The sequence below is a fragment of the Hyla sarda genome, chromosome 13, assembly GCF_029499605.1.
Source record: "Hyla sarda isolate aHylSar1 chromosome 13, aHylSar1.hap1, whole genome shotgun sequence".
In the NCBI taxonomy this organism is placed as follows: domain Eukaryota; kingdom Metazoa; phylum Chordata; class Amphibia; order Anura; family Hylidae; genus Hyla; species Hyla sarda.
Genome location: NC_079201.1, coordinates 1421343 through 1447769, shown reverse-complemented (window position 1 = coordinate 1447769; position 26427 = coordinate 1421343). Strand labels below are relative to the sequence as shown.

General features: G+C 43.0%; 1 protein-coding gene across 1 annotated transcript in view; it reads right to left on the bottom strand.

Moving 5' to 3' along the window:
- Positions 1-1791: 1791 nt before the first annotated feature.
- GAS7 (growth arrest specific 7) overlaps positions 1792-26427 on the bottom strand; it is a gene marked incomplete in the record, with an annotated part of 117879 nt that continues 93243 nt past the window's right edge. The window contains 9 exon segments of the mRNA XM_056549562.1: positions 1792-3746; positions 3822-3920; positions 4280-4359; positions 10137-10260; positions 11215-11343; positions 11759-11837; positions 13922-13996; positions 15354-15469; positions 25685-25774. Of these exon segments, the coding sequence (XP_056405537.1) occupies positions 3633-3746; positions 3822-3920; positions 4280-4359; positions 10137-10260; positions 11215-11343; positions 11759-11837; positions 13922-13996; positions 15354-15469; positions 25685-25774 (906 nt within the window).

The window sequence follows — 26427 nt, the reverse complement described above, 5'->3', positions numbered from 1 at the left end:
TGATGTATGATGTAGGGTATACCGCACTGAAGAGCCGCCACCGCTCACATGAGGATGATGTAGGGTAGACCGCATTGAAGAGCCACCAACGCTCACATGAGGATGATGTATGATGTAGGGTATACCGCACTGAAGAGCCGCCACCGCTCACATGAGGATGATGTAGGGTAGACCGCATTGAAGAGCCGCCAACACTCACATGAGGATGATGTATGATGTAGGGTAGACCGCACTGAATAGCCACCACCGCTCACATGAGGATGGGTCAGACAGTTCTAGAGCCCACACAGCTGATCTGCCCCAGGGGGGTTGCGGGGGATTCTTTATCGTCTGCTCTGCTGGCATCTGCCCCCTTTTTACCCCGATCCCTCTCCCAGGCCCTGTCTACCTCACATTCATCATCATCATTCCCCCTACCCATCCCCCTACCACCACCCCTAGAGCTCCCATAGCGTCCTGGTCTCCCGGTTGTCTTGTGGAGATTATTGTGTCACCTCTTATTGTCCGTTACATTGTTGTCTCTTCATACGCTGTAGTGTCAGGAAGTACATGGTGTAACCCTTGCTCTTTACTGCCACCACTGATGGATTGTGTCTGGATGCATGGAATATTGGTCACATGACCAGTTTCTATGTAGGAGGTCCCTAGGGGTCTGGAAACAGTTAGTCTATTGCGGTATCCATTACAATCTGTGATAACACTATAATGTATAAGTTATATGTACTTGGTGATATTTTATTTAAAAGGGTACTCTGTGGAACTGAACTTATCAGACACATATCCCCTATCCACATAGAGGATAAGTGTCTGATTGTGGGGGTCCGACCACTGGGGTCCCCACTATCTAAGTGACAGCTCACTCAGCCAATCACCAACTGAGACGGGACATCTGTGGATGGTGATTGGCTGAGAGGGCCGGCACAAGATGGGTAAGTAGGATGGGCCCCATACAGGGGGGCCCCAGCGGTTGGACCCCTCATGGTCAGACACTTATTCCCTATCCCGAAGTGTCTGATAAGTTCATCACCTTGGAGTACCCCATAAATATATGTTTTCTGATACCTGAATACCCCTTTAAGGGCTCATACTAGTTTTTTTGGCTACAATGTGATGAATTGCTCTTCTGTGCCTCACATAAATCTTCAGCTTTTGACCACAACTTCTTTTGTCTGTCTGTTTTTGCTGGTTGTTTCCATACGGAGATGTGATCAAGGACACAGTAGACTTCAACACAACTGGGGTCACAGGCGCCCCTAACAGGTGCGCAGCAAAAATGATTCCCTGTCCTAACCTAATCAGGTAGAACATGACCCATTACCACAGGGTGGCATCTACCATGAGGCCAGATGAGCAGAAGATGTCGGAGTCTTTGTAGGGTGTTGCGGGTGCGGTCACTGCTCCATACTGGACCGCCATGTAGTGCTGACTAGGGGGCTACCTACTAGAGAGGATCATCTACCTCTTGGGGGAACGATCTACCTACGGGGAGCACCTACTACCCACCAAGGTGACTGTTATTAACCTCTGGGACACTATAGGTGGAGAAGAGATGAGGATGGTTATAGAAAAGGGCGGGGCCTAAAATATTTGTTGGATTCTATAGAGATGAATGGCGGCTGAAAGAAGTCATCATGGTGTATGGAGAAGATAAGACTTCTCTTGTACTATATACTTGGTGTAATCCTCAGCACTGCACAGTATCACTTCTCTTGTACTATATACTCGGTGTAATCCCCAGCACTGCACAGTATAACTTCTCTGTGTACATGATGATAAATAAGACTAGTCTCATGTTATATAGATGATTTATTAGAGCTCTGGATACACAGCGGGAATCTCCTCGGTATTTCTTGTTTTATTTTTTACATATTTTTCATGTTTTTTTTTTTTTGATAAATCCTCAGCTCCGCCTCTTCCTGGAAATTTTTTTTTCATAACATCACAAATTGACACGAACGTTAAACATCGGACACGATTCTCCGCTTCATCCCATTAAATTAGTTTTATAGACTCTGAAAATTCTTTGTCTTTTACATTAGATCTGTACAAAGAAGGTGGGGGTGGGGAAGCGAGCGGGGGAGGGGCATTAGGCAGGCACGGAGGGGGTGGAGCTTTAGAAATCTGTTATATTACAGGGGGATGGGCGGGGCAGGAATATACACAAGTGGCAACAATATACACAAGGGGGGGGGGGGAATCGTATAAACCGGATGTATCGGAGAAAAACCGGAACATTGTGTGAAACAGACGGTAACAGTCATTCTCGGAAAAAAAAAAAAAATTCACAGTTTTTTTTTTTATCATAGTAATCTGCCACAAGGTGGCGCTGGGGGTCACAGGGAACAAGTCTTTGATGCCGCTTTTTAGAACAGAAGATATTTAAAGGAGTACTCCCGTGCCCCAGCGTTCTGAACAAAATGTGATGTCACGGCCACGCCCTCTTGTGACATCACACCACGCACCTCCATTCATGTCTATGGGAGGTGGTGTGACGTCTGTCAAGGGGGCGTGTCCGTGACATCATGATCACGGCCGCCCACTACTTTCTTCAGAACGATGGGGCACAGGAGCACCCTTTTAATGTTAAATTATTAATCAGGACCCGTGTTGTTTTGGTATCGGTCCACATTGTGTATAAGTATTCAGGAAGCCTGTGATTGGCTACGGTCCACCTCTTCCTGAGGGTATATATAAAAAATATTGTCTTCAAACTAAACTGAAACAGAAACAAAATTTACTCAAAAATACCCAGAGTCCCATAGTATCATGGTCTAGTAAAGAAGGTCTCCTGGGGGAGGGGCCGTCGCTTGCTTGTGATGGACTTTACTTCAACTAGACGAGACACCCCGTGGTGACAGCCGGCCCTCAGGGATGAGACACTAATGTCATCCCAAAATATTTAAAGTTCTGAACATCCACTAGAAGCCCGGGGTTGGTTAAGATGGTCACGGAGATTCTGAGATGTTCCACATTTTGCCTTTTGGGGCCCTCAAGATGGAAAAAATTACTCTTCGCAAATGAAAACACCATTGGTGGTCACCTACTTGGTCGAGTTGAGTCTATATCTACAAGATTGAGCTAAACCGGTGAGTGCTAAGGGTCCAACTAAGTTGGGGAAGTTGGGGGTGGTGGCGATATTTAGGAGTAGTGGACCAAGACTTCATCTCCCCATCCACATAAGGAGTGAATCCAAAAAGTCTGGGTGCCACGTGAGCCCTCTTAGGATTTCACCGGGAGCGGTCAATGACAATCCCTTTGGGTGAGGGGACACGGCATTGAGCCAAGGACAATGACCCCCAACCCAGAAGATGTTCCCCCCTGGAGCAGACACTCTTGGTTTAGTTCTTTTGTAGTTATTATATTACGTAATATGTTGTATTTACATGGAAACATCCAGTGTGGCACAAGCTTTACATGGTCCCCGGCCTGAGAAGCTAAGCGGGTTGGCATCACGCATGATGTGGCACAATGTTCCATTCATAGAACCAAAAAAAAATCAAATCCCAGCATCCCCTGTTCCAAAAATAGTGATCTGGTAAGTGGTGGAGGAATGACCGTGTATATATTACAGCAATGTACAATATCCCAGCGGAAGGCGTAGAAAGAATCGGCAAAACAACACCAAAAACAGTCTACAGGTCCATGTCCATGGGTCGGATGTCTCCGGTCTTGTGCTCCTTCACCCACAGCTCCCGGTCTTTGGCGGGATCGACTTTCTGGAGCAGCTGGTCCACGGGTTCCACCGTCTGTAAGATGGAGCAGACACGCAGGTTACACCATATATTGTCAGTGATGGATGTGAGGAGACAAGCCGTACTTACGCTTTGGTTGAACATGTCTGTCTCGTGCCGTAGTTGCGTGTACTGGCAGAGGTGCTGACGGATCATCTCCACCCGCTCCACCTCCAGTCTCTCCAGTTCCTGTAGGACAAAAGACACCATGAGAAGCTCAGTCCTGGAAGGTGTAAGGAGAAACTGCGCCCAATTTCCATTACTCCGCCCACTCCGTGTACCTGACACTTAGATGTCTTCAGGACGTGTCAAAATTTTTTCTGAGTGTTCAGACCTCCACCAGACAGAACGAGGCAGGAGAAGAACATGTGGCCACGCGCTCCCCTCCCTGCTCTGTCACATGATCGAGACGCGCTCCATAGACTTACACTTACCTCCTCCCGGTCTGAACACTCACCCCAACATGTCTAATGTGACAGTGCCCATTTATACTAGAACCACCAGAGCACCGCAGTATTGTCCCATCAGGATGACCTACAGACACTTACCAAGGTGGTCGTCACTATCTCTTCAAACCACTTGGACTGAGCCTGGTTGTAGAGGTCCACGCACCGCATGAGGTCATCACCTGCAGGAAGAGGAACCGGAACGTTCAGAACTTGAGACATTGTAACTATCGCCGAGACTGGAAGGGCAGCAGCCGCCAGATACTATCAAAGGGAATGTGTTATGGAGGCAGCGATCAGCTGATCATAGGAAAAGGAAGTCATGAGAGAACACTGGCCAGTTGGCACTCTGGTGGGCACCAGGATGTGGGCACTTAATATGTATAGACATATAATGAACATTAGTATATGGGCACTATTATATGTAAATACATGTAAAATAATGGACACTAGTATGTTAATATAATGGAAACTACTATGCGGGCACTAATATATGTAAATGTTAAAGACACTAGCATATGTGCACTATTAAATGTAAATATAACGGCCACTGGTATTTTGGCACAAAACTATGTAAATAGAATGGACACTAGTGTGTGGGCACTATTATATGGGCACTGTAATATATACAGAATTATAATGGACACTAGTGTGTGGGCACTATTATATGGGCCCTGTAATATATACAGAATTATGATGGACACTAGTGTGTGGGCACTACTATATGGGCCCTGTAATATATACAGAATTACAATGGAAACTAGTGTGTGGGCACTATTATATGGGCACTGTAATATATACAGAATTATAATGGACACTAGTGTGTGGGCACTACTATATGGGGCCCGTAATATATACAGAATTATAATGGAAACTAGTGTGTGGGCACTACTATATGGGGCCCGTAATATATACAGAATTATAATGGACACTAGTGTGTGGGCACTATTATATGGGCACTGTAATATATACAGAATTATAATGGACACTAGTGTGTGGGCACTATTATATGGGCACAGTTATATATACAGAATTATAATGGACACTAGTGTGTGGGCACTATTATATGGGCACTGTAATATATACAGAATTATAATGGACACTAGTGTCTGGGCACTACTATATGTGCACTGTAATATATACAGAATTATAATGGACACTAGTGTGTGGGCACTATTATATGGGCACTGTAATATATACAGAATTATAATAGAAACTAGTGTGTGGGCACTACTATATGGGCCCGTAATATATACAGAATTATAATGGACACTAGTGTGTGGGCACTATTATATGGGCACTGTAATATATACAGAATTATAATGGACACTAGTGTGTGGGCACTATTATATGGGCACTGTAATATATACAGAATTATAATGGACACTAGTGTGTGGGCACTACTATATGAGCACTGTAATATATACAGAATTATAATGGACACTAGTGTGTGGGCACTATTATATGGGCACTGTAATATATACAGAATTATAATGGACACTAGTGTGTGGGCACTATTATATGGGCATTGTAATATATACAGAATTATAATGGACACTAGTGTGTGGGCACTATTATATGGGCACTGTAATATATACAGCATTATAATGGACACTAGTGTGTGGGCACTACTATATGGGCACTGTAATATATACAGAATTATAATGGACACTAGTGTGTGGGCACTATTATATGGGTCCTGTAATATATACAGAATTATAATGGACACTAGTGTGTGGGCACTATTATATGGGCCCTGTAATATATACAGAATTATAATGGACACTAGTGTGTGGGCACTATTATATGGGCACTGTAATATATACAGAATTATGATGGACACTAGTGTGTGGGCACTATTATATGGGCACTGTAATATATACAGAATTATAATGGACACTAGTGTGTGGGCACTATTATATGGGCCCTGTAATATATACAGAATTATGATGGACACTAGTGTGTGGGCACTACTATATGGGCCCTGTAATATATACAGAATTACAATGGAAACTAGTGTGTGGGCACTATTATATGGGCACTGTAATATATACAGAATTATAATGGACACTAGTGTGTGGGCACTACTATATGGGGCCCGTAATATATACAGAATTATAATGGAAACTAGTGTGTGGGCACTACTATATGGGGCCCGTAATATATACAGAATTATAATGGACACTAGTGTGTGGGCACTATTATATGGGCACTGTAATATATACAGAATTATAATGGACACTAGTGTGTGGGCACTATTATATGGGCACAGTTATATATACAGAATTATAATGGACACTAGTGTGTGGGCACTATTATATGGGCACTGTAATATATACAGAATTATAATGGACACTAGTGTCTGGGCACTACTATATGTGCACTGTAATATATACAGAATTATTATGGACACTAGTGTGTGGGCACTATTATATGGGCACTGTAATATATACAGAATTATAATAGAAACTAGTGTGTGGGCACTACTATATGGGCCCGTAATATATACAGAATTATAATGGACACTAGTGTGTGGGCACTATTATATGGGCACTAATATATACAGAATTATAATGGACACTAGTGTGTGGGCACTATTATATGGGCATTGTAATATATACAGAATTATAATGGACACTAGTGTGTGGGCACTATTATATGGGCACTGTAATATATACAGCATTATAATGGACACTAGTGTGTGGGCACTACTATATGGGCACTGTAATATATACAGAATTATAATGGACACTAGTGTGTGGGCACTATTATATGGGTCCTGTAATATATACAGAATTATAATGGACACTAGTGTGTGGGCACTATTATATGGGCACTGTAATATATACAGAATTATAATGGACACTAGTGTGTGGGCACTATTATATGGGCACTGTAATATATATAGAATTATAATGGACACTAGTGTGTGGGCACTACTATATGAGCACTGTAATATATACAGAATTATAATGGACACTAGTGTGTGGGCACTATTATATGGGCACTGTAATATATACAGAATTATAATGGACACTAGTGTGTGGGCACTACTATATGAGCACTGTAATATATACAGAATTATAATGGACACTAGTGTGTGGGCACTATTATATGGGCACTGTAATATATACAGAATTATAATGGACACTAGTGTGTGGGCACTACTATATGGGCGCTGTAATATATACAGAATTATAATGGACACTAGTGTGTGGGCACTACTATATGAGCACTGTAATATATACAGAATTATAATGGACACTAGTGTGTGGGCACTATTATATGGGCACTGTAGTATATACAGAATTATAATGGACACTAGTGTGTGGGCACTATTATATGGGCACTGTAATATATACAGAATTATAATGGACACTAGTGTGTGGGCACTACTATATGGGCGCTGTAATATATACAGAATTATAATGGACACTAGTGTGTGGGCACTACTATATGGGCGCTGTAATATATACAGAATTATAATGGACACTAGTGTGTGGGCACTATTATATGGGCACTGTAATATATACAGAATTATAATGGACACTAGTGTGTGGGCACTACTATATGAGCACTGTAATATATACAGAATTATAATGGACACTAGTGTGTGGGCACTATTATATGGGCACTAATATATACAGAATTATAATGGACACTAGTGTGTGGGCACTACTATATGGGCGCTGTAATATATACAGAATTATAATGGACACTAGTGTGTGGGCACTATTATATGGGCACTGTAATATATACAGAATTATAATGGACACTAGTGTGTGGGCACTATTATATGGGCACTGTAATATATCCAGAATTATAATGGACACTAGTGTCTGGGCACTACTATATGGGCGCTGTAATATATACAGAATTATAATGGACACTAGTGTGTGGGCACTATTATATGGGCACAGTAATATATACAGAATTATAATGGACACTAGTGTGTGGGCACTATTATATGAGCACTGTAATATATACAGAATTATAATGGACACTAGTGTGTGGGCACTATTATATGGGCACTGTAATATATACAGAATTATAATGGACACTAGTGTGTGGGCACTATTATATGGGCACTGTAATATATACAGAATTATAATGGACACTAGTGTGTGGGCACTATTATATGGGCACAGTAATATATACAGAATTATAATGGACACTAGTGTGTGGGCACTATTATATGGGCACTGTAATATATACAGAATTATAATGGACACTAGTGTGTGGGCACTATTATATGAGCACTGTAATATATACAGAATTATAATGGACACTAGTGTGTGGGCACTACTATATGGGCACTGTAATATATACAGAATTATAATGGACACTAGTGTGTGGGCACTATTATATGGGCACTGTAATATATCCAGAATTATAATGGACACTAGTGTCTGGGCACTACTATATGGGCACTGTAATATATACAGAATTATAATGGACACTAGTGTGTGGGCACTACTATATGAGCACTGTAATATATACAGAATTATAATGGACACTAGTGTGTGGGCACTACTATATGAGCACAGTAATATATACAGAATTATAATGGACACTAGTGTGTGGGCACTACTATATGAGCACAGTAATATATACAGAATTATAATGGACACTAGTGTCTGGGCACTACTATATGGGCGCTGTAATATATACAGAATTATAATGGACACTAGTGTGTGGGCACTATTATATGGGCACTGTAATATATACAGAATTATAATGGACACTAGTGTGTGGGCACTACTATATGAGCACTGTAATATATACAGAATTATAATGGACACTAGTGTGTGGGCACTATTATATGGGCACTGTAATACATACAGAATTATAATGGACACTAGTGTGTGGGCACTATTATATGGGCACTGTAATATATACAGAATTATAATGGACACTAGTGTGTGGGCACTACTATATGAGCACTGTAATATATACAGAATTATAATGGACACTAGTGTGTGGGCACTACTATATGAGCACTGTAATATATACAGAATTATAATGGACACTAGTGTGTGGGCACTACTATATGAGCACTGTAATATATACAGAATTATAATGGACACTAGTGTGTGGGCACTATTATATGGGCACTGTAATACATACAGAATTATAATGGACACTAGTGTGTGGGCACTATTATATGGGCACTGTAATATATACAGAATTATAATGGACACTAGTGTGTGGGCACTACTATATGAGCACTGTAATATATACAGAATTATAATGGACACTAGTGTGTGGGCACTATTATATGGGCACTGTAATACATACAGAATTATAATGGACACTAGTGTGTGGGCACTATTATATGGGCACTGTAATATATACAGAATTATAATGGACACTAGTGTGTGGGCACTATTATATGTGCACTGTAATATATACAGAATTATAATGGACACTAGTGTGTGGGCACTATTATATGGGCACTGTAATACATACAGAATTATAATGGACACTAGTGTGTGGGCACTATTATATGGGCACTGTAATATATACAGAATTAAAATGGACACTAGTGTGTGGGCACTACTATATGAGCACTGTAATACATACAGAATTATAATGGACACTAGTGTGTGGGCACTACTATATGAGAACTGTAAGGCACTGTGGTGGACATTATAAATCCTAATCCAGTCCTTATAATTGTGCCCATATATTATTATACAGGTACTATGATATATTAGCTGAGATGCAGGGAATAAACCACTGGCCCAGGATGCTTTGTGTTGGGTGCTGTGCCCTATAACACCCTTTAATAATGGGGTCACATGGGCGTCACCCTGGGTGGGTCATCCTCAGGGGTCATGTTGGTTCCCGTACAGATTGGGCAGTGCTGTATACTGTAATGGTGCGACACCTTACTACCGCAAAGCAACATGGTCCTTAATCCCAGCAGATCCCCGGAGGGATGACCCCGCCCCCTCACCCGCTTGTGTAGACTTCCTCCGCGCCTTCTTTATATCTTCTTCCGTCTTGTTGCTCAGTTTTATTTCCAGTTGTTGAGTTTTCACTTCCAGATCTTTCTGTCTCTCGGCCAACGCTTTACGAGCCTACGAGGAGGCGGGAGGTTATAGGAGGAAAGGGCGGGACTAAAAGGGTTACATCCCCCCCCCCCCTTTATGACATCACTGATTATAATATAATAGTAATATAATGACATGTGATCACAGCGCCGCCCCCTGTATGACATCACTGATATAATATAATAGTAATATAATGACATGTGATCACAGCCCCGCCTACTGTATGACATCAGTGATATAATATAATGACATGTGATCACAGCCCCGCCCCCTGTATGACATCACTGATATAATAGTAATATAATGACATGTGATCACAGCCCCGCCCCCTGTATGACATCACTGATATAATATAATGACTTGTGATCACAGCCCCGCCCCCTGTATGACATCACTGATATATAATATAATAGTATTATTATGACATGTGATCACAGCCATGCCCCCTGTATGACATCACTGATATAATATAATAGTAATATAATGACATGTGATCACAGCCCCGCCCCCTGTATGACATCACTGATATAATATAATAGTAATATAATGACTTGTGATCACAGCCCCGCCCCCTGTATGACATCACTGATATATAATATAATAGTAATATTATGACATGTGATCACAGCCATGCCCCCTGTATGACATCACTGATATAATATAATAGTAATATAATGACATGTGATCACAGCCCCGCCCCCTGTATGACATCACTGATATAATATAATAGTAATATTATGACATGTGATCACAGCCATGCCCCCTGTATGACATCACTGATATAATATAATAGTAATATAATGACGTGTGATCACAGCCCCGCCCCCTGTATGACATCACTGATATAATATAATAGTAATATAATGACATGTGATCACAGCCCCGCCTCCTGTATGACATCACTCATATAATAGTAATATAATGACATGTGATCACAGCCCCGCCCCCTGTATGACATCACTGATATATAATGACACTCACCTTCTCCACAGAGGCGTATCGGCTTGCTAGTTGCTTCCGTAGATCGGCCACGTGGTGATCAAACTTTTTCATGTCCTTCTTGAAGTTCTCCCTGAAGTTTAGCAGCGGTTTCTCCACCTCGCTGTGTAACTACATGAAGGAAGAAGAGATGATGGGAGTCGGTGACCGCGGATACTGCTCCCCCTCACCAGACACCCACTACTGAGGAGCCGGGGCCCCGCTGTGCTGACTGTGGCCCCGGCCTGTGTAGTATAAGGCAGTGGTCCCCGACCCAGTCCTCATGGCCACCAGGTACTCCATGGTAACATTACGGGGAATAATTCAAATCCTGGTCTGTGGGGTGGGGCCTGAGGAGGGGGTGGAGCCCTCTGGTGTACAGGACTGCGCCACAAGGTCAGGAGAGGAGCGAGGCCATAACAACCAATCAGTTTGCTTCTTTCCTTTTTAAAAAGGCCTGTGAAACATTTAAGAAGCAATCTGATTGGTTGGTATAAGCCCCGCCCTTCTCTACACATTATGGTAAATTTCCCCCTTTTGTTTTTACCTTTGAGGAAAATTTGAGATGAACTTCGGCCTCGTCTGCTAGACTCTTCTTCAGTTGTCCCCAAGCCTCCCCAAGGGTCCTGCCGAAAAACACAGTAATATTATGTTATATTACACCAGGACTCACCTACTCATCACATTTACTAGCATCCCCTGCTGGTTGTGGGTCTATACAGCTCCCCCTGCTGGTTCAGGGTCTATACAGCTCCCCCTGCTGGTTCTGGGTCTATACAGCTCCCCCTGCTGGTTCTGGGTCTATCCAGCTCTCCCTGCTGGTTCAGGATCTATCGAGCTCCTAGGGCTGATTCAGGGTCTATCCAGCACCCCCTGCTGGTTCAGGGTCTATACATCTCCCCCTGCTGGTTCAGGGTCTATCCAGCTCTCCCTGCTGGTTCAGGGTCTATCCAGCTCCCCCTGCTGGTTCAGGGTCTATACAGCTCCCCCTGCTGGTTCAGGGTCTATACAGCTCCCCCTGCTGGTTCAGGGTCTATACAGCTCCCCCTGCTGGTTCAGGGTCTATACAGCTCCCCCTGCTGGTTCAGGGTCTATACAACTCCCCCTGCTGGTTCATGATCTATACAGCTCCCCCTGCTGGTTCAGGGTCTATACAGCTCCCCCTGCTGGTTCAGGGTCTATCCAGCTCCCCCTGCTGGTTCAGGGTCTATCCAGCTCCCCCTGCTGGTTCACGGTCTATCCAGCTCCCCCTGCTGGTTCACGGTCTATCCAGCGCCCCCTGCTGGTTCAGGGTCTATCCAGCACCCCCCTGCTGGTTCAGGATCTATACAGCTCCCCCTGCTGGTTCTGGGGGTCTATACAGCTCCCCCTGCTGGTTCAGGATCTATACAGCTCCCCCTGCTGGTTCAGGGTCTATACAGCTCCCCCCGCTGGTTCAGGGTCTTTACAGCACCCCCTGCTTGTTCAGGATCTATACAGATCCCCCTGCTGGTTCAGGATCTATACAGCCCCCCCCCCCGCTGGTTCAGGATCTTTACAGTTCTCCCCCTGCTGGTTTTTGGTCTTTACAGGGATATTATTAGAACACTAGACCACCAGATATATTTTAGATCACTAGACCACCAGGGATATTATTAGAACACTGGACCACCAGATATATTATTAGATCACTAGACCACCAGGGATATTATTAGAACACTAGACCACCAGGGATATTATTAGAACACTGTACCACCAGATATATTATTAGATCACTAGACCACCAGGGATATTATTAGAACACTAGACCACCAGGGATATTATTAGAACACTGGACCACCAGATATATTATTAAATCACTAGACCACCAGGGATATTATTAGAACACTGGACCACCAGATATATTATTAGATCACTAGACCACCAGGGATATTATTAGAACACTAGACCACCAGGGATATTATTAGAACACTGGACCACCAGATATATTATTAGAACACTAGACCACCAGGGATATTATTAGAACACTAGACCACCAGGGATATTATTAGAACACTGGACCACCAGATATATTATTAGATCACTAGACCACCAGGGATATTATTAGAACACCAGACCATCTGGGATATTATCAGATTATTATTAGACTATTATATGTAGGGTGAATACACACAGAACACTTGCAAAATCAAATCAGGGAAAACCTGGACACAGATCTGTGCAGATTTCGGTGCACATTTCTATAACCGTTGCCGATTTGGCGCAGTTTACCTTCCTCATTCATTTCCAAGGGGGAAAAAATGAACAACAAATCTGAAACCTGAAATTCCACGATGCAGATTATATGATTATGGCAGAAATGTAATCTAATGCAATCCTCCCAGAACACAATGAGTTAATAGCTCCTTTGTTACTAGATAATGGACAATCTCATTATTATCGTGTTCTGGGGTTGATTCCCCGGAGGCCTCCTTTATATTCCTCTGATCTGCTGAAAGGAATTATTCATGGAGTTAAACAAAAGACTTATATATCGTCACCGAGAGGCGGTAATCATACAGGCGGCCACTAGATGGCGCTGCAGGACAACAGATACAGGTATAAACAGGACTCACAACAGCTTCACTTATCCACAGTCACAGCTCCGCCCACTTTACGTCAATGAATTATACTATAATTAAAAATAACATGTATAATTTTAGGATAATTTTATGATAAAAGGGTAACTCACCCCTCCTCCTGTGACGCCAGGGAGATCTGGGACAGTTTTGCCAAGTTTTTTGCATATTCTTCTTCAATCTTGATCCTTGGGAAAAAATAAACAAAACCACATGAGTGAACACGCCCCCGAGGAGCACTATGGGTCCAGATACGGAAATAGGAGTAAGATATAAGGGGCCTTGTGTGAACTTTGACCAGGGTACAATCTAAGGAAGTGTTTCCCAACAGGTGTGCCTCCAGCTGTTGCAAAACTACAACTCCCAGCATGCTCGGACAGCCGAAGGCTGTCCGAGTATGCTGGGAGTTGAAGTTTTGAAACAGCTGGAGGCATACCTGTTGGGAAGCCCCGATTCAGGTGGAACTGGAAAACTGAGCCTATGTATCAGTGGGTCCAGTAAGCTCCAGCCATGCTTAGACTTGACTCCTCCCCTATACCTAGACCTGCTGATGGCTGTCCGGGCATGCTGGGAGTTGTAGTTTTGAAACAGCTGGAGGCATACCTGTTGGGAAGCCCCGATTCAGGTGGAACTGGAAAACTGAGCCTATGTATCAGTGGGTCCAGTAAGCTCCAGCCATGCTTAGACTTGACTCCTGCCCTACACCTAGACCTGCTGATGGCTGTCCGGGCATGCTGGGAGTTGTAGTTTTACAAAAGCTGGAGGCGCACTGATTACGAAACCCTGATCCAGGTGGGACAGAAAAACTGAGCCAAAGTATAAGTAGGTCCAGTAAGCTCCACCCATGCTTAGACTTGACTCCTCCCCTACACCTAGACCTTCTGATGGCTGTCCGGGCATGCTGGGAGTTGTAGTTTTACAACAGCTGGAGGCTCACTGGTTAGGAAACCCTGATCTAGGTGGGACGGCATAACTGAGCATATGTATCAGTGGGTCCAGTAAGCTCCACCCATGCTTAGATTTGACTCCTCCCCTACACCGAGACTGCTGATGGCTGTCTGGCCATGCCGGGAGTTGTAGTTTTACAACAGCTGAAGGCACACTGGTTAGAAAACCATGATCCAGGTGGGACGGAAAACTGAGCCTATGTATAACTGGGTCCAGTAAGCTCCACCCATGCTTAGACTTGACTCCTCCCCTACACCAAGACCTGCTGACCGCTCCATAAATCTCAGTATATCAGTGAGAGCTGACAAGCACTGTATCTGGATATAAAGTATCATGGTGCCCATGTTGTTCCCCATGTTGGTCGTGGTCGCCCGTATCTGATTTAACCCATTATAGCGCCTGCGATGGTATGAATCGCGGTTTATGATAGTTCCGAGCTCCACCGCCATCTCCACATTAATATTCATTACATCATTACCGGGGAGTCTGGAGAGTTTCTCATTACAGTCACATAGTAAGGGAAGTAGGGTAAAGCCCCAAAGGGGGAAATATGTGGAGGAAGCGAATATTGGGGGGAGAAGAAGCGTCAGTGATTACCGCTCATGGATGAACTCCGCCATCTCCTTCTGCATTTGTTTTCCTTTCAGCTGTTTCTGGAGGAGTTCTTCAAATCCGGTCACCGAGCTGTTCCCTTGTGGATCCTTCTTGTCGGCCTAAAAAAAGACAAATCTGTTATAGGAGCAGAGCCATTCTGATTACTACACAATACTGCCCCCTATATACGAGAATATAACTACTATAATGCTGCTCCTATATATAAGAATATAACTACTATAATACTGCTCCTATATACAAGAATATAACTACTATAATACTGCTCCTATATACAAGAATATAACTACTATAATACTGCTCCTATATACAAGAATATAACTACTATAATACTGCTCCTGTATACAAGAATATAACTACTATAATACTGCTCCTATATACAAGAATATAACTACTATAATACTGCCTCCTATATACAAGAATATAACTACTATAATACTGCTCCTATATACAAGAATATAACTACTATAATACTGCCCCTATATACAAGAATATAACTACTATAATACTGCTCCTATATACAAGAATATAACTACTATAATACTGCTTCCTATATACAAGAATATAACTACTATAATACTGCCTCCTAGCTGTGAGGTTGTGTGTCAGTAGTTCTCCTGATGTCTGGAGAAAGCCCAGGGCGGGGCCACCCTGGGCGGGGAAGCTCCCCAAGCAAGGCCCAGGCTTCTCGGCCTACACTGGGGGAAAACTCCCAGGCTTCTTCTAATGTGGATGTAAATCCTAAAGTCATTCCAGTACAGAAGAATACTGAGCATGTAAGTCCAGCCATTGTAAAGAAGGAAAATACAGCGATGGATGTATGTAAAGAAAAGAAAGCAGCAGCAGCAAGTATGTCTAAGGAATGTGATGTGGTACAGTCTGCCAGCCATGGTGTACAGTGTGATGGTAATATGACTGAATTCAAGACAGAATCCATTGTGGGAACTCCAAAGTCTGCAAACAGAGGCCATGGAGGTGCACAGGAGCTGGGGCAGAGTGGATCCAATGCAGCAGGTGTGCAGCTCCACTCTCCAGCACAGAGACAGAGGAGGACATCACTGGAGAGACAAACACTACAGGAGAACCTACAGCAACAAGAGGTGGTCTCCAGCATGACCCGCTCAGGCCGCACAAGATCCCAGGCCGGAGGTAAGAGCCACAATACTGACAAGTCCATGGAGGTGACACCTGGGAAATATGTGGAGAAATATGAAAGTGTTTGCAGAACTGTTCCTGCCCCAGACCCTAATGTATGTGGCCGGGCCTCAGGAGATACAACCAGCCAAGGCTCCGGTGTGTTTACCCAGCCTGAGAGACTGTCCAGACCCCTCCAGCAGGGCAAAGAGACCGCCCGGGCACCAGAGCTACAGCTGGCGGAGGAGATCCCTGCACTGGTGAGGAGGATGGAGGAGCTGAAACACCAAAAACAAATGCTGCAAATGCAGATTGACTGTATATACAAACTAAGGACTGCGAACCCACAGTACAAGTCCATGCATGATGATAAACTGTATGCACTGAGCACAGAACTGGCCACCATAGTGAGCGAGATGGACTCTATACTGGAGAGGATGGGACCCTTAGCGGAATCCTATAGGAACAAGGAACGCTTTTCCCAGTACCAGCTGAGTTTTGGTGCAGAGCCTAGATCCGATGTGGAAGCAGACATCACCCCAGATGAGCCCCAGCAGGTGACAAGACCCCTGATAAAAGCCCCAAGTTTCACCTTCAAGGATCGGCATGTTCATAAGCCCGAGGAGCAGCAACCTCAGAGACCTGCAGCTGTTCCTGAGCCTGCAACTCAGTTACCAGCAGAGGCACTACAAGTCCCAGAAGTCCCAGTGCATCAGGAGGACAGTGGACATTTGCCGGTGTATGAAGGTGATGGGGTGATGGAGCAGAGCTCTAATGTTGGGGCACGGACTAGGGGTGAGGACTGTAATGATGTTGGGGCACGGACTGGGGGTGAGGACTGTGATAATGTTGGGGCACGGACTGGGGGTGCGGACTGTGTTGTTCCTGAGGGGTCGGTGGCTGGAGGGGGTGCACAATCTGTGTGGGGTGTAATGTCTGATAATGATATAGAGGTGGATGGGACAGGTGATGTGGTACACAATACTGTGCAGGATTTCCCCCCTTTACCCACAAGTACAGCAGCTGTGGCAGGGCCCCCTAGAGTAGACCCCAACCCTGTAAGACAGGACACAGTTACCCGCCAGGTTCCTCCTAGAAATGCCTGGAGCCGTGGTGCTCCATCGTTCACCTCCAGCCCCAATTACACTGGCCAGGCATTTAAAAGGAGGAATGTTGTGCGATTCCGGCACAGAGGTGCCAAGGAGGACCTTCCGGATAGGAGGTTTGTGGTGAGGGAGCTCCTGTGCCACCAGATGGGGTTTGTGCCAGCGGACATCTTGGCTGTAATAAACCTACCAGATAGACAGGGCTATGATGTCAGCTTTAAGCTAATGTCTAATCTGGATAGGTTCTGGTCCAACTTCCCTAGGTTCAGAGACGCAGAGGGATGGAGTAAATTCAGTTTTATTCCCATATCCAAGCCAGATACCGTTATCATCAATATCATCTTCTGGAATGAAGCTGTTCCTCCCCAGGACATTGTGGTGTGGCTCCGCAGACATTGTGACCTGGTGTCTGATCTCACCAAGAACAGAGATGATGACGGTATCTGGACTGGAGGGTGGAAGGTCCTGGTGAAGCTGCGCCAACATGGGAACATCACCCAACATCTGCCAAATTCCTTCTTTATTGGTAGAGAGAAGGGCGTTTGTTTCTACCCTGGTCAGCCAAGAAAGTGTTTTAAATGTGGTAAACCTGGACATCTGGCTAACACCTGTACTGTGGTAAAATGTAACCTGTGTGGTGAGACTGGTCACCTAAGTGCTGACTGTCACAACATCAGATGTAATCTATGTGGTGAGATCGGTCACCCTCACCGGGACTGTCCCAATGCCTGGCACAACATCTGCCGGGAGCTTCCTGATGAGGACCTTGTGGCGGGGGCAGAGGCTGTAGAGGAGGAGGCTTTGTTATCAGGCCCTATACTGACCAGACAGGAGGTTCAGACAGATGTGAGTAACACTGCACCAACACCTCAGCAGTCAGAGAGCACACAGGGGGACATGGAGGTTGTACCACAAGACCAGCAGCAGCCAGGGGTGTCCACTTCTGTGTCTGAGGGGAATAGGATACAGCAAAATAAAAGGAGAAAAAAAGACAAGTCCTCCCGCAGGCCTGAGGGGGAGAACAGCTCCGGCCAAAGTCTGAAGAAAAGGGCGGACAACAGGGCAGGAGTGATGGTCGTGTCCAACAGGTACGAGGTCCTGTCAGAGTCTGAGGGAGATCTGGACACTGAATTGAAAAGAATAGAGGATGACTGTGACGTTGACACAAGGGACCAACCCCCAATAAAAAAGAAACCCCCGAGTGTAAAACCTCAGGTAGAGTCAGACATGGAGACAGGTGGTGGACAGCGGGACTCAGATTCTGACTTGTGATAATGGGGGTCAGGTCTCTGCTCTTCTTTCTTATCATGGCTGGGTTTACTATAAGGGTAACTTCTAGTAATGTGAACAGTATTAAAGTGAGGAGGACACGGCACGTAGTCTATGACCATCTTAGGGATCTAGACACAGATATCATCTTTATGCAGGAGACGCGCCTGACTTCTTCGGGGTATTTACGTGAGGCTGAGAGGGAATGGACGCCTGGGCCTTCTTTCTGGTCACTGGCTGTGGAGCCTTATGCCGGGGTGGCCATACTGTTTACCACCAGGGATGTGACTGTACATAGGATGACAGAGGTCGTTATGGGAAGGTGTCTGATCCTGGAGGTCACCATCCAAGGTAGAAGACTCCGGCTCATAAATATCTATGGCCCACAGACAGTGGCAGAAAGGGTCCAGCTATTTAATGAGGTAAAACCATATCTATTCACATCTGTTCCTGTAATCATGGCCGGGGATTTTAATGTCACTAGGACATCGGGTGACAGGTCCTCAGGTAGAGCGGTGGCCAGGGACTCCAGGGTCCTAAATAACATAATCTTGCAGGCCGGTCTGAGTGATGTCTTCACACAGGGTGGAAGGAAACCGAAACTAACATACTCATGTTCTGACAGGAGCAGTAGAATAGATATGGCGTTTGTGGGACCTGAAGAATTTATTAGTGATAGGAATGAGAGAACTGTCCCTTATTCAGATCACATGGCCTTAGCTTTCTGCCTTGGTGTCAGTAAGCGCCCAGATATTGGAAGGGGGCTCTGGAAGCTTAATTCCAGTATCTTGGAGGATGTCTATGTCCAGAAATGTGTTTATTCCTTCATGCAGAGCCAGCTAGAGCGGGTGGACTTCTATGATGATATGGCCGCCTGGTGGGAGGATGTCAAGGATGAGATCAGAACCCTCTTAAAGAGACTGTCCTTTAAAAAGGGGAGGAGTAAGTATGGCCAGTATCTCAAGCTGCGCAAAGAATTGGAGTCATTATATTCGGCGGGTGGGGACCAACAAAGGATAGACCGGCTGAAATCTGAGATAAGACAGTATCAGTACAGCAGGTATACCTCCCTGGTTCTTGAACGGGATTATGGGTCCTTAGGGTCTCCTGATCCCTTTGAGAATTGCCGGGAGCGGGTGGCAAATAAATCTGTCACCGGTCTCACTGACTCCCAGGGTGTTTTGCAGGAATCTCGGGAGGGTATCCTGGGGGTGGTGAGATCGTACTATGCTGACTTGTTTCAGAGGAAGGTTTTGGATAGAGACAAGATGACCCAATTCTTGGAGACAACTCCGCTCCCTGATACTAATGATTTGGACTTTTCTCCTTTGACAGCAGAATTGACGGTGGCGGAGGTCAAAGAGGCCATTGATAAGTTACATGTGAAGAAGGCACCAGGTCCAGATGGGATAACAGCAGAATTCTATAAGACATTCAGAGACCTCTTGGCTCCAATCCTCGTGGATGTTTACACAAATTGTCTAGAAAGTCACCTGATGCCTCCATCCATGAGAGTGTCCTCGCTGATTCTGCTGTCGAAAGGTAAAGAGCCGAGTGACATCAAGAACTGGAGGCCGATTGCCCTCTTGAATGTCGACAGGAAGATTCTGGCAAAGATCCTGTTTTCTAGGTTAGTTTGTCTGTCCCCGGCACTGTTGGCAGGCTGTCAGTATGGCACAGTAAAAGGGCGGAACATCTCTGGGGCAGTGATCTCCATAAGGGAGATGTTTGAGAGATGTAAAGCCCTGAGGTGTGGGAGATATGTTGTGAGTCTTGACCAGGCTAAAGCCTTTGACAGAGTAGATCACGAGTATCTATGGGCCACTTTGTCAAAGTACGGTATTCCGGGACAATTCATCGATTGGCTGAAGACTTTGTATTGTGAGGCCGAGAGCTTTCCTCTGATCAATGGTTGGCAGGGTGACACCTTCAGGGTTGAGGCGGGGGTGAGACAAGGTTGCCCACTGAGTCCGCTGCTGTATGTATTCGCCTTAGACCCGTTTCTGAGGTCACTGCAGGAGTGTGGTTTTCAGGGGGTGCCGGTCCCCCACTGCCTACCCCTGAGTGTTGTTGCCTACGCGGATGATGTGACTGTAGCGATATCTGAGCCTCGTGAGGTGGAGATGTTGTCTGCGGCCATCAGAAGTTACTCAGAGGCCTCAGGGTCTCTGGTCAACCTTGAGAAGAGTCAAGCTCTCTGGGTATCAGATACTGATCCAGACTTTGATCTTCCCCTATTTGTGAGAGCCTCCACCTATATTAAAATCCTAGGGGTCAAATTCGGGAGGGATGATAACGCCAAACTAAATTGGGAAGAGAAGTTGGAAGCCGGAAATGCAAAGGTTCAGCGATGGAAGAACTGGAGGCTGACCTATAGAGAAAGGGTTAAAATGTTGAAGACTTACCTGGTCCCCGTCTTCTTGTATGTCTCTGTCGTTTTTCCTTTGCCAGAATGTTTCTCCGCTCGGCTCTTTAGCCTGTTCTTCCAAATGTTTTGGGGGAACAGGTTGAACCCAATAAAAAGAGGGATCACCTACCTACAGAGGAGAGAGGGTGGGTTGGATATGCTGAATCCAAGGGTGTTCTTTGACTCCATGTTTCTAAAAGTCAATTTTGGTTGCCTGGACTCAAACAACAGCTCCCTGTGGGCGAATAGTATCAGGGACTGGATATTGCCTTTTGCAGAGTCTTGGGTGCGAGGCGGCAGTCTCAAGAGGGGGAGATGGACGCGTGACTACCTCCCCCCGTACCTGGAATACGGGCTCAGATGTCTGAAGAGATGGCGCATTGAGAAGTCCTATATTGAGAGTAAGACCCGTAAGGACCTATATGTCAGGGTGTGCAGTACATTCTTCTGTTTACAGCCAGCACTAAGGGACTGTACATCTGCCATCTTACGGGACAGTCTGAGGCTTCTTAACAGTGTGAGGCTACCGAAAAAATTCCATGATATTGCCTGGCTGTCCTTACACGGGAAACTGTTCGTAAGAGGGAATTTAAAATACCTGAGTGTGTCTGATCGGAAGTGTCCCCTAGGGTGTCAGGAGGAGGAGACCATGACACATTTTATATCGGAGTGCTGGGGAAGGCGACACATATGGCAGACGATATCCAACAAGCTAAGAATCCCGAGACTACAGACCCTAAAATACTCAGAAATAATTTACGGTGTAACATCTAGTATAAGTGACATTGACCGGGAGACCTTATATATCATCATATCTGTGATAAAATACTATCATTGGCACACCAGGACCCGAGTCTCTATGTATAATGAACCCTTCCATGATAGGAGAGCAGTAGACCTGATCATGTCAGAGCTGAGGTGGATCAAGTGTTTGGAGGTCAGGGGGAATAGGAAGAACCAAACATTATGGAGGAACGTGTATATAGAATGATATTTACCTTCATGATGCTTTTGTGTTGTTCATTTATTTACTTTTCTTCTCATATAAAAGCAATGGGCTTTTTCTAAGTTAACATTATTGTTTCTTTTGTAATGGAAGTGTATGATATTTAATATTTGATATTGTTTTGATAATTTTTGGTCGAGTGTACTGTAATATTTATGTTTGTTTTTTACTAATAAAAATTGCCTCCTATATACAAGAATATAACTACTATAATACTGCCCCCTATATACAAGAATATATCTACTATAATACTGCCTCCTATATACAAGAATATATCTACTATAATACTGCCCCTATATACAAGAATATAACTACTATAATACTGCCTCCTATATACAGGAATATAACTACTATAATACTGCCCCTATATACAAGAATATAACTACTATAATACTGCTCCTATATACAAGAATATAATTACTATAATACTGCTCCTATATACAAGAATATAACTACTGTAATACTGCCCCCTATATACAAGAATATAACTACTATAATACTGCTCCTATATACAAGAATATAACTACTATAATACTGCTCCTATATACAAGAATATAACTACTATAATACTGCCTCCTATATACAAGAATATAACTACTATAATACTGCTCCTATATACAAGAATATAACTACTATAATACTGCTCCTATATACAAGAATATAACTACTATAATACTGCTCCTATATACAAGAATATAACTACTATAATACTGCCCCCTATATACAAGAATATAATTACTATAATACTGCTCATATATACAAGAATATAACTACTATAATACTGCTCCTACATACAAGAATATAACTACTATAATACTGCTACTATATACAAGAATATAACTACTATAATACTGCTCCTATATACAAGAATATTACTACTATAATACTGCTCCTATATACAAGAATATAACTGCTATAATACCGCTATAATACTGCTCCTATATACAAGAATATAACTACTATAATACTGCTCCTATATACAAGAATATAACCACTATAATACTGCTCCTATATACAAGAATATAACTACTATAATACTGCTCCTATATACAAGAATATAACTACTATAATACTGCCCCTATATACAAGAATATATCTACTATAATACTGCTCCTCTATACAAGAATATAACTACTATAATACTGCTCCTATATACAAGAATATTTATTACACACCATATATATATTACATACCATATATATATTACACACCATATATATATTACACACCGTACATTTATTACACACCATATATATATATTACACACCATATATATATTACACACCATACATATTATACACCATATATATATTACACACCATACATATTATACACCATATATATTACACAGCATACATTTATTACACACCATATATATATATTACACACCATACATTTATTACACACCATATATATATATTTATTACACACCATATATATATTACACACCGTACATTTATTACACACCATATATATATATTACACACCATATATATATTACACACTGTACATTTATTACACACCATATATATATTACACAGCATACATTTATTACACACCATATATATATTGCACACCATATATATATATATTACACACCGTACATTTATTACACACCATATATATATATATATATATATATATATATATTACACACCATATATATATTACACAGCATACATTTATTACACACCATATATATATATATTACACACCATATATATATTACACACCATACATATTATACACCATATATATATTACACAGCATACATTTATTACACACCATATATATATATTACACAGCATACATTTATTACACACCATATATATATGTTACACACCATATATATATTACACACCATACATATTATACACCATATATATATTACACAGCATACATTTATTACACACCATATATATATATTACACAGCATACATTTATTACACACCATATATATATATTACACACCATACATATTATACACCATATATATATTACACAGCATACATTTATTACACACCATATATATATTACACACCCTACATTTATTACACACCATATATTTTATTATGCACATCTCCAGTTTTGTCCCATGTAACACTCAGATCTCAATGCTCAGTAGACATCTACCATGTGTTTACAGCAGCACCATAAAGTGAGACCCTTCTCCATCACTGATTCATTCATTTGTTTGTGAAATAAATTTATTGAGACCAAACGATGTAATAAAACTGGAACAGATGTAGTTCCCCGGGGATCCTCAGAGCTGAGTCCGGTATCCGATGTAATAAAACTATTAGTGAAGAGTGGTGACCGATCACATGACCGCTCCGCCCTGAACGTCACAGATTCTCCTCTAAGGTGATGACTCCTGAGGGTCACCAAGGAACGCGGAAACCAAAATCCCCTGGATCCTACAGCTTATTAAAGTATGTGACCCCCACCCTTTACATCATAACATTATGTGGAGCCCATGTGGTCATCTGAGGCCAAAAAAGTCTGGGTCACCAGAGGTTAAAAAAAGCCCAATCATTGAGGTCACTATGGAGAAGTCAGTGGTTTGGCGCCATCTTCCTGTATTATAATGAATAACAGAGGGTCCTTCTCTTCTAAAAAACATTCTGTATCACTAAAGTCTAAGCAAAGCCTCTTATTGTGAAAGCAGCCACACCGTGCACCCAACCATCACTGTACAGTGCCCAAATAATAATGCCGTAATATCCACATAATACAAAAAGACAATGTACAAATAATACCCCCAAATAGTGCTCACATACAGTGTCCAAATAATACACTAAGAAAATGTCCAAATAATACCCTCAAACAATGCTCAGATTATTAACATAAAATTGTATCACAACACAGTACATAAATAATACCGCCAAATACTGTCCACATATTATGGTACAGTCACCGCTGGTTATGTTTGGTGTTACAGCCTGAGAATCATCTAAATATTGACGTCCGCCGGGCCCCGCCATCCACCGCTCATCACTATTGACAGCCACAGCTGAGAGTGGCCACATGACCATATATAATCAGTATACAGCGAGGGGAGAATAATGGAGCCCGAAGAAGACAGACCATGGGGGGAGGAAGGTGTCACATGGCTAAGGAAGCACTGACCCCTAGACTGGGTTAGGGTCAATTAATCCTCAAATCCCTTTGACCTTGGGACAAACCGGGGTCACTGAGTCTCACTATGAAAATCACCAGCCAATGTGTAGAATGTTTACAATGATTTGAGCACATCCACTGATAACAGGAAAATAACACGACGACACAAAGAGAACTAATAATAATAGTATAAATGGACTGTAATATACAGGAGATATATAATATATATGTACAGCTGGTATATATTACAGTATATACCCAGTATATAACTTACCCAGAAGTAGTCACAGTAGCTCCACTCTCCCGGCTTCAGTAGTTGTTGCTCCGGCATGGTGTCAGGATGAGGGAACGTCACACAGTTTATCTGTACAAGACAAAATAACCATCTGTATTAGAATTTTATACAATATAGTATGGCATTTTATAATATAGTATACAGTATATAATAGAAGATAACGTGGGGAAGACAACACAGAGAAGACAACACAGAGAACACAACGGAGAAGACAACATGGGGAACACAATGTGGAAAAGACTACTAGGAAAACACAATGTGGAGAACACAACATGGTGAAGACTACATGGAGAAGACAACACGGAAAAGACAACGAGGAGAACAAAACACGGAGAACACAACACAGAGAAGACAAAGTGGAGAACACAATGTGGAAAAGACTACTAGGAAAACACAATGTGGAGAGGACAACATGGAGAAGACTACACAACACGGAGAACACAATACAGAGAACACAACACAGAGAAGACTACAAGAAGAACACAAAGAAGACAATGTGGAGAAGACAACACAGAGAAGAAGACAACACGGAGAGGACAACACAGAAAAGGAACACGGAGAAGACTACACAGAGAAAGCAACACAGAGAAGACAACACAGAAAAGACAACATGGAGAAGACTACACGGAGAAGACAACACAGAGAAGACAACATGGAGAATACAACGTGGAAAAGACTACTAGGAAAACACAATGTGGAGAAGACAACATGGAGAAGACTAC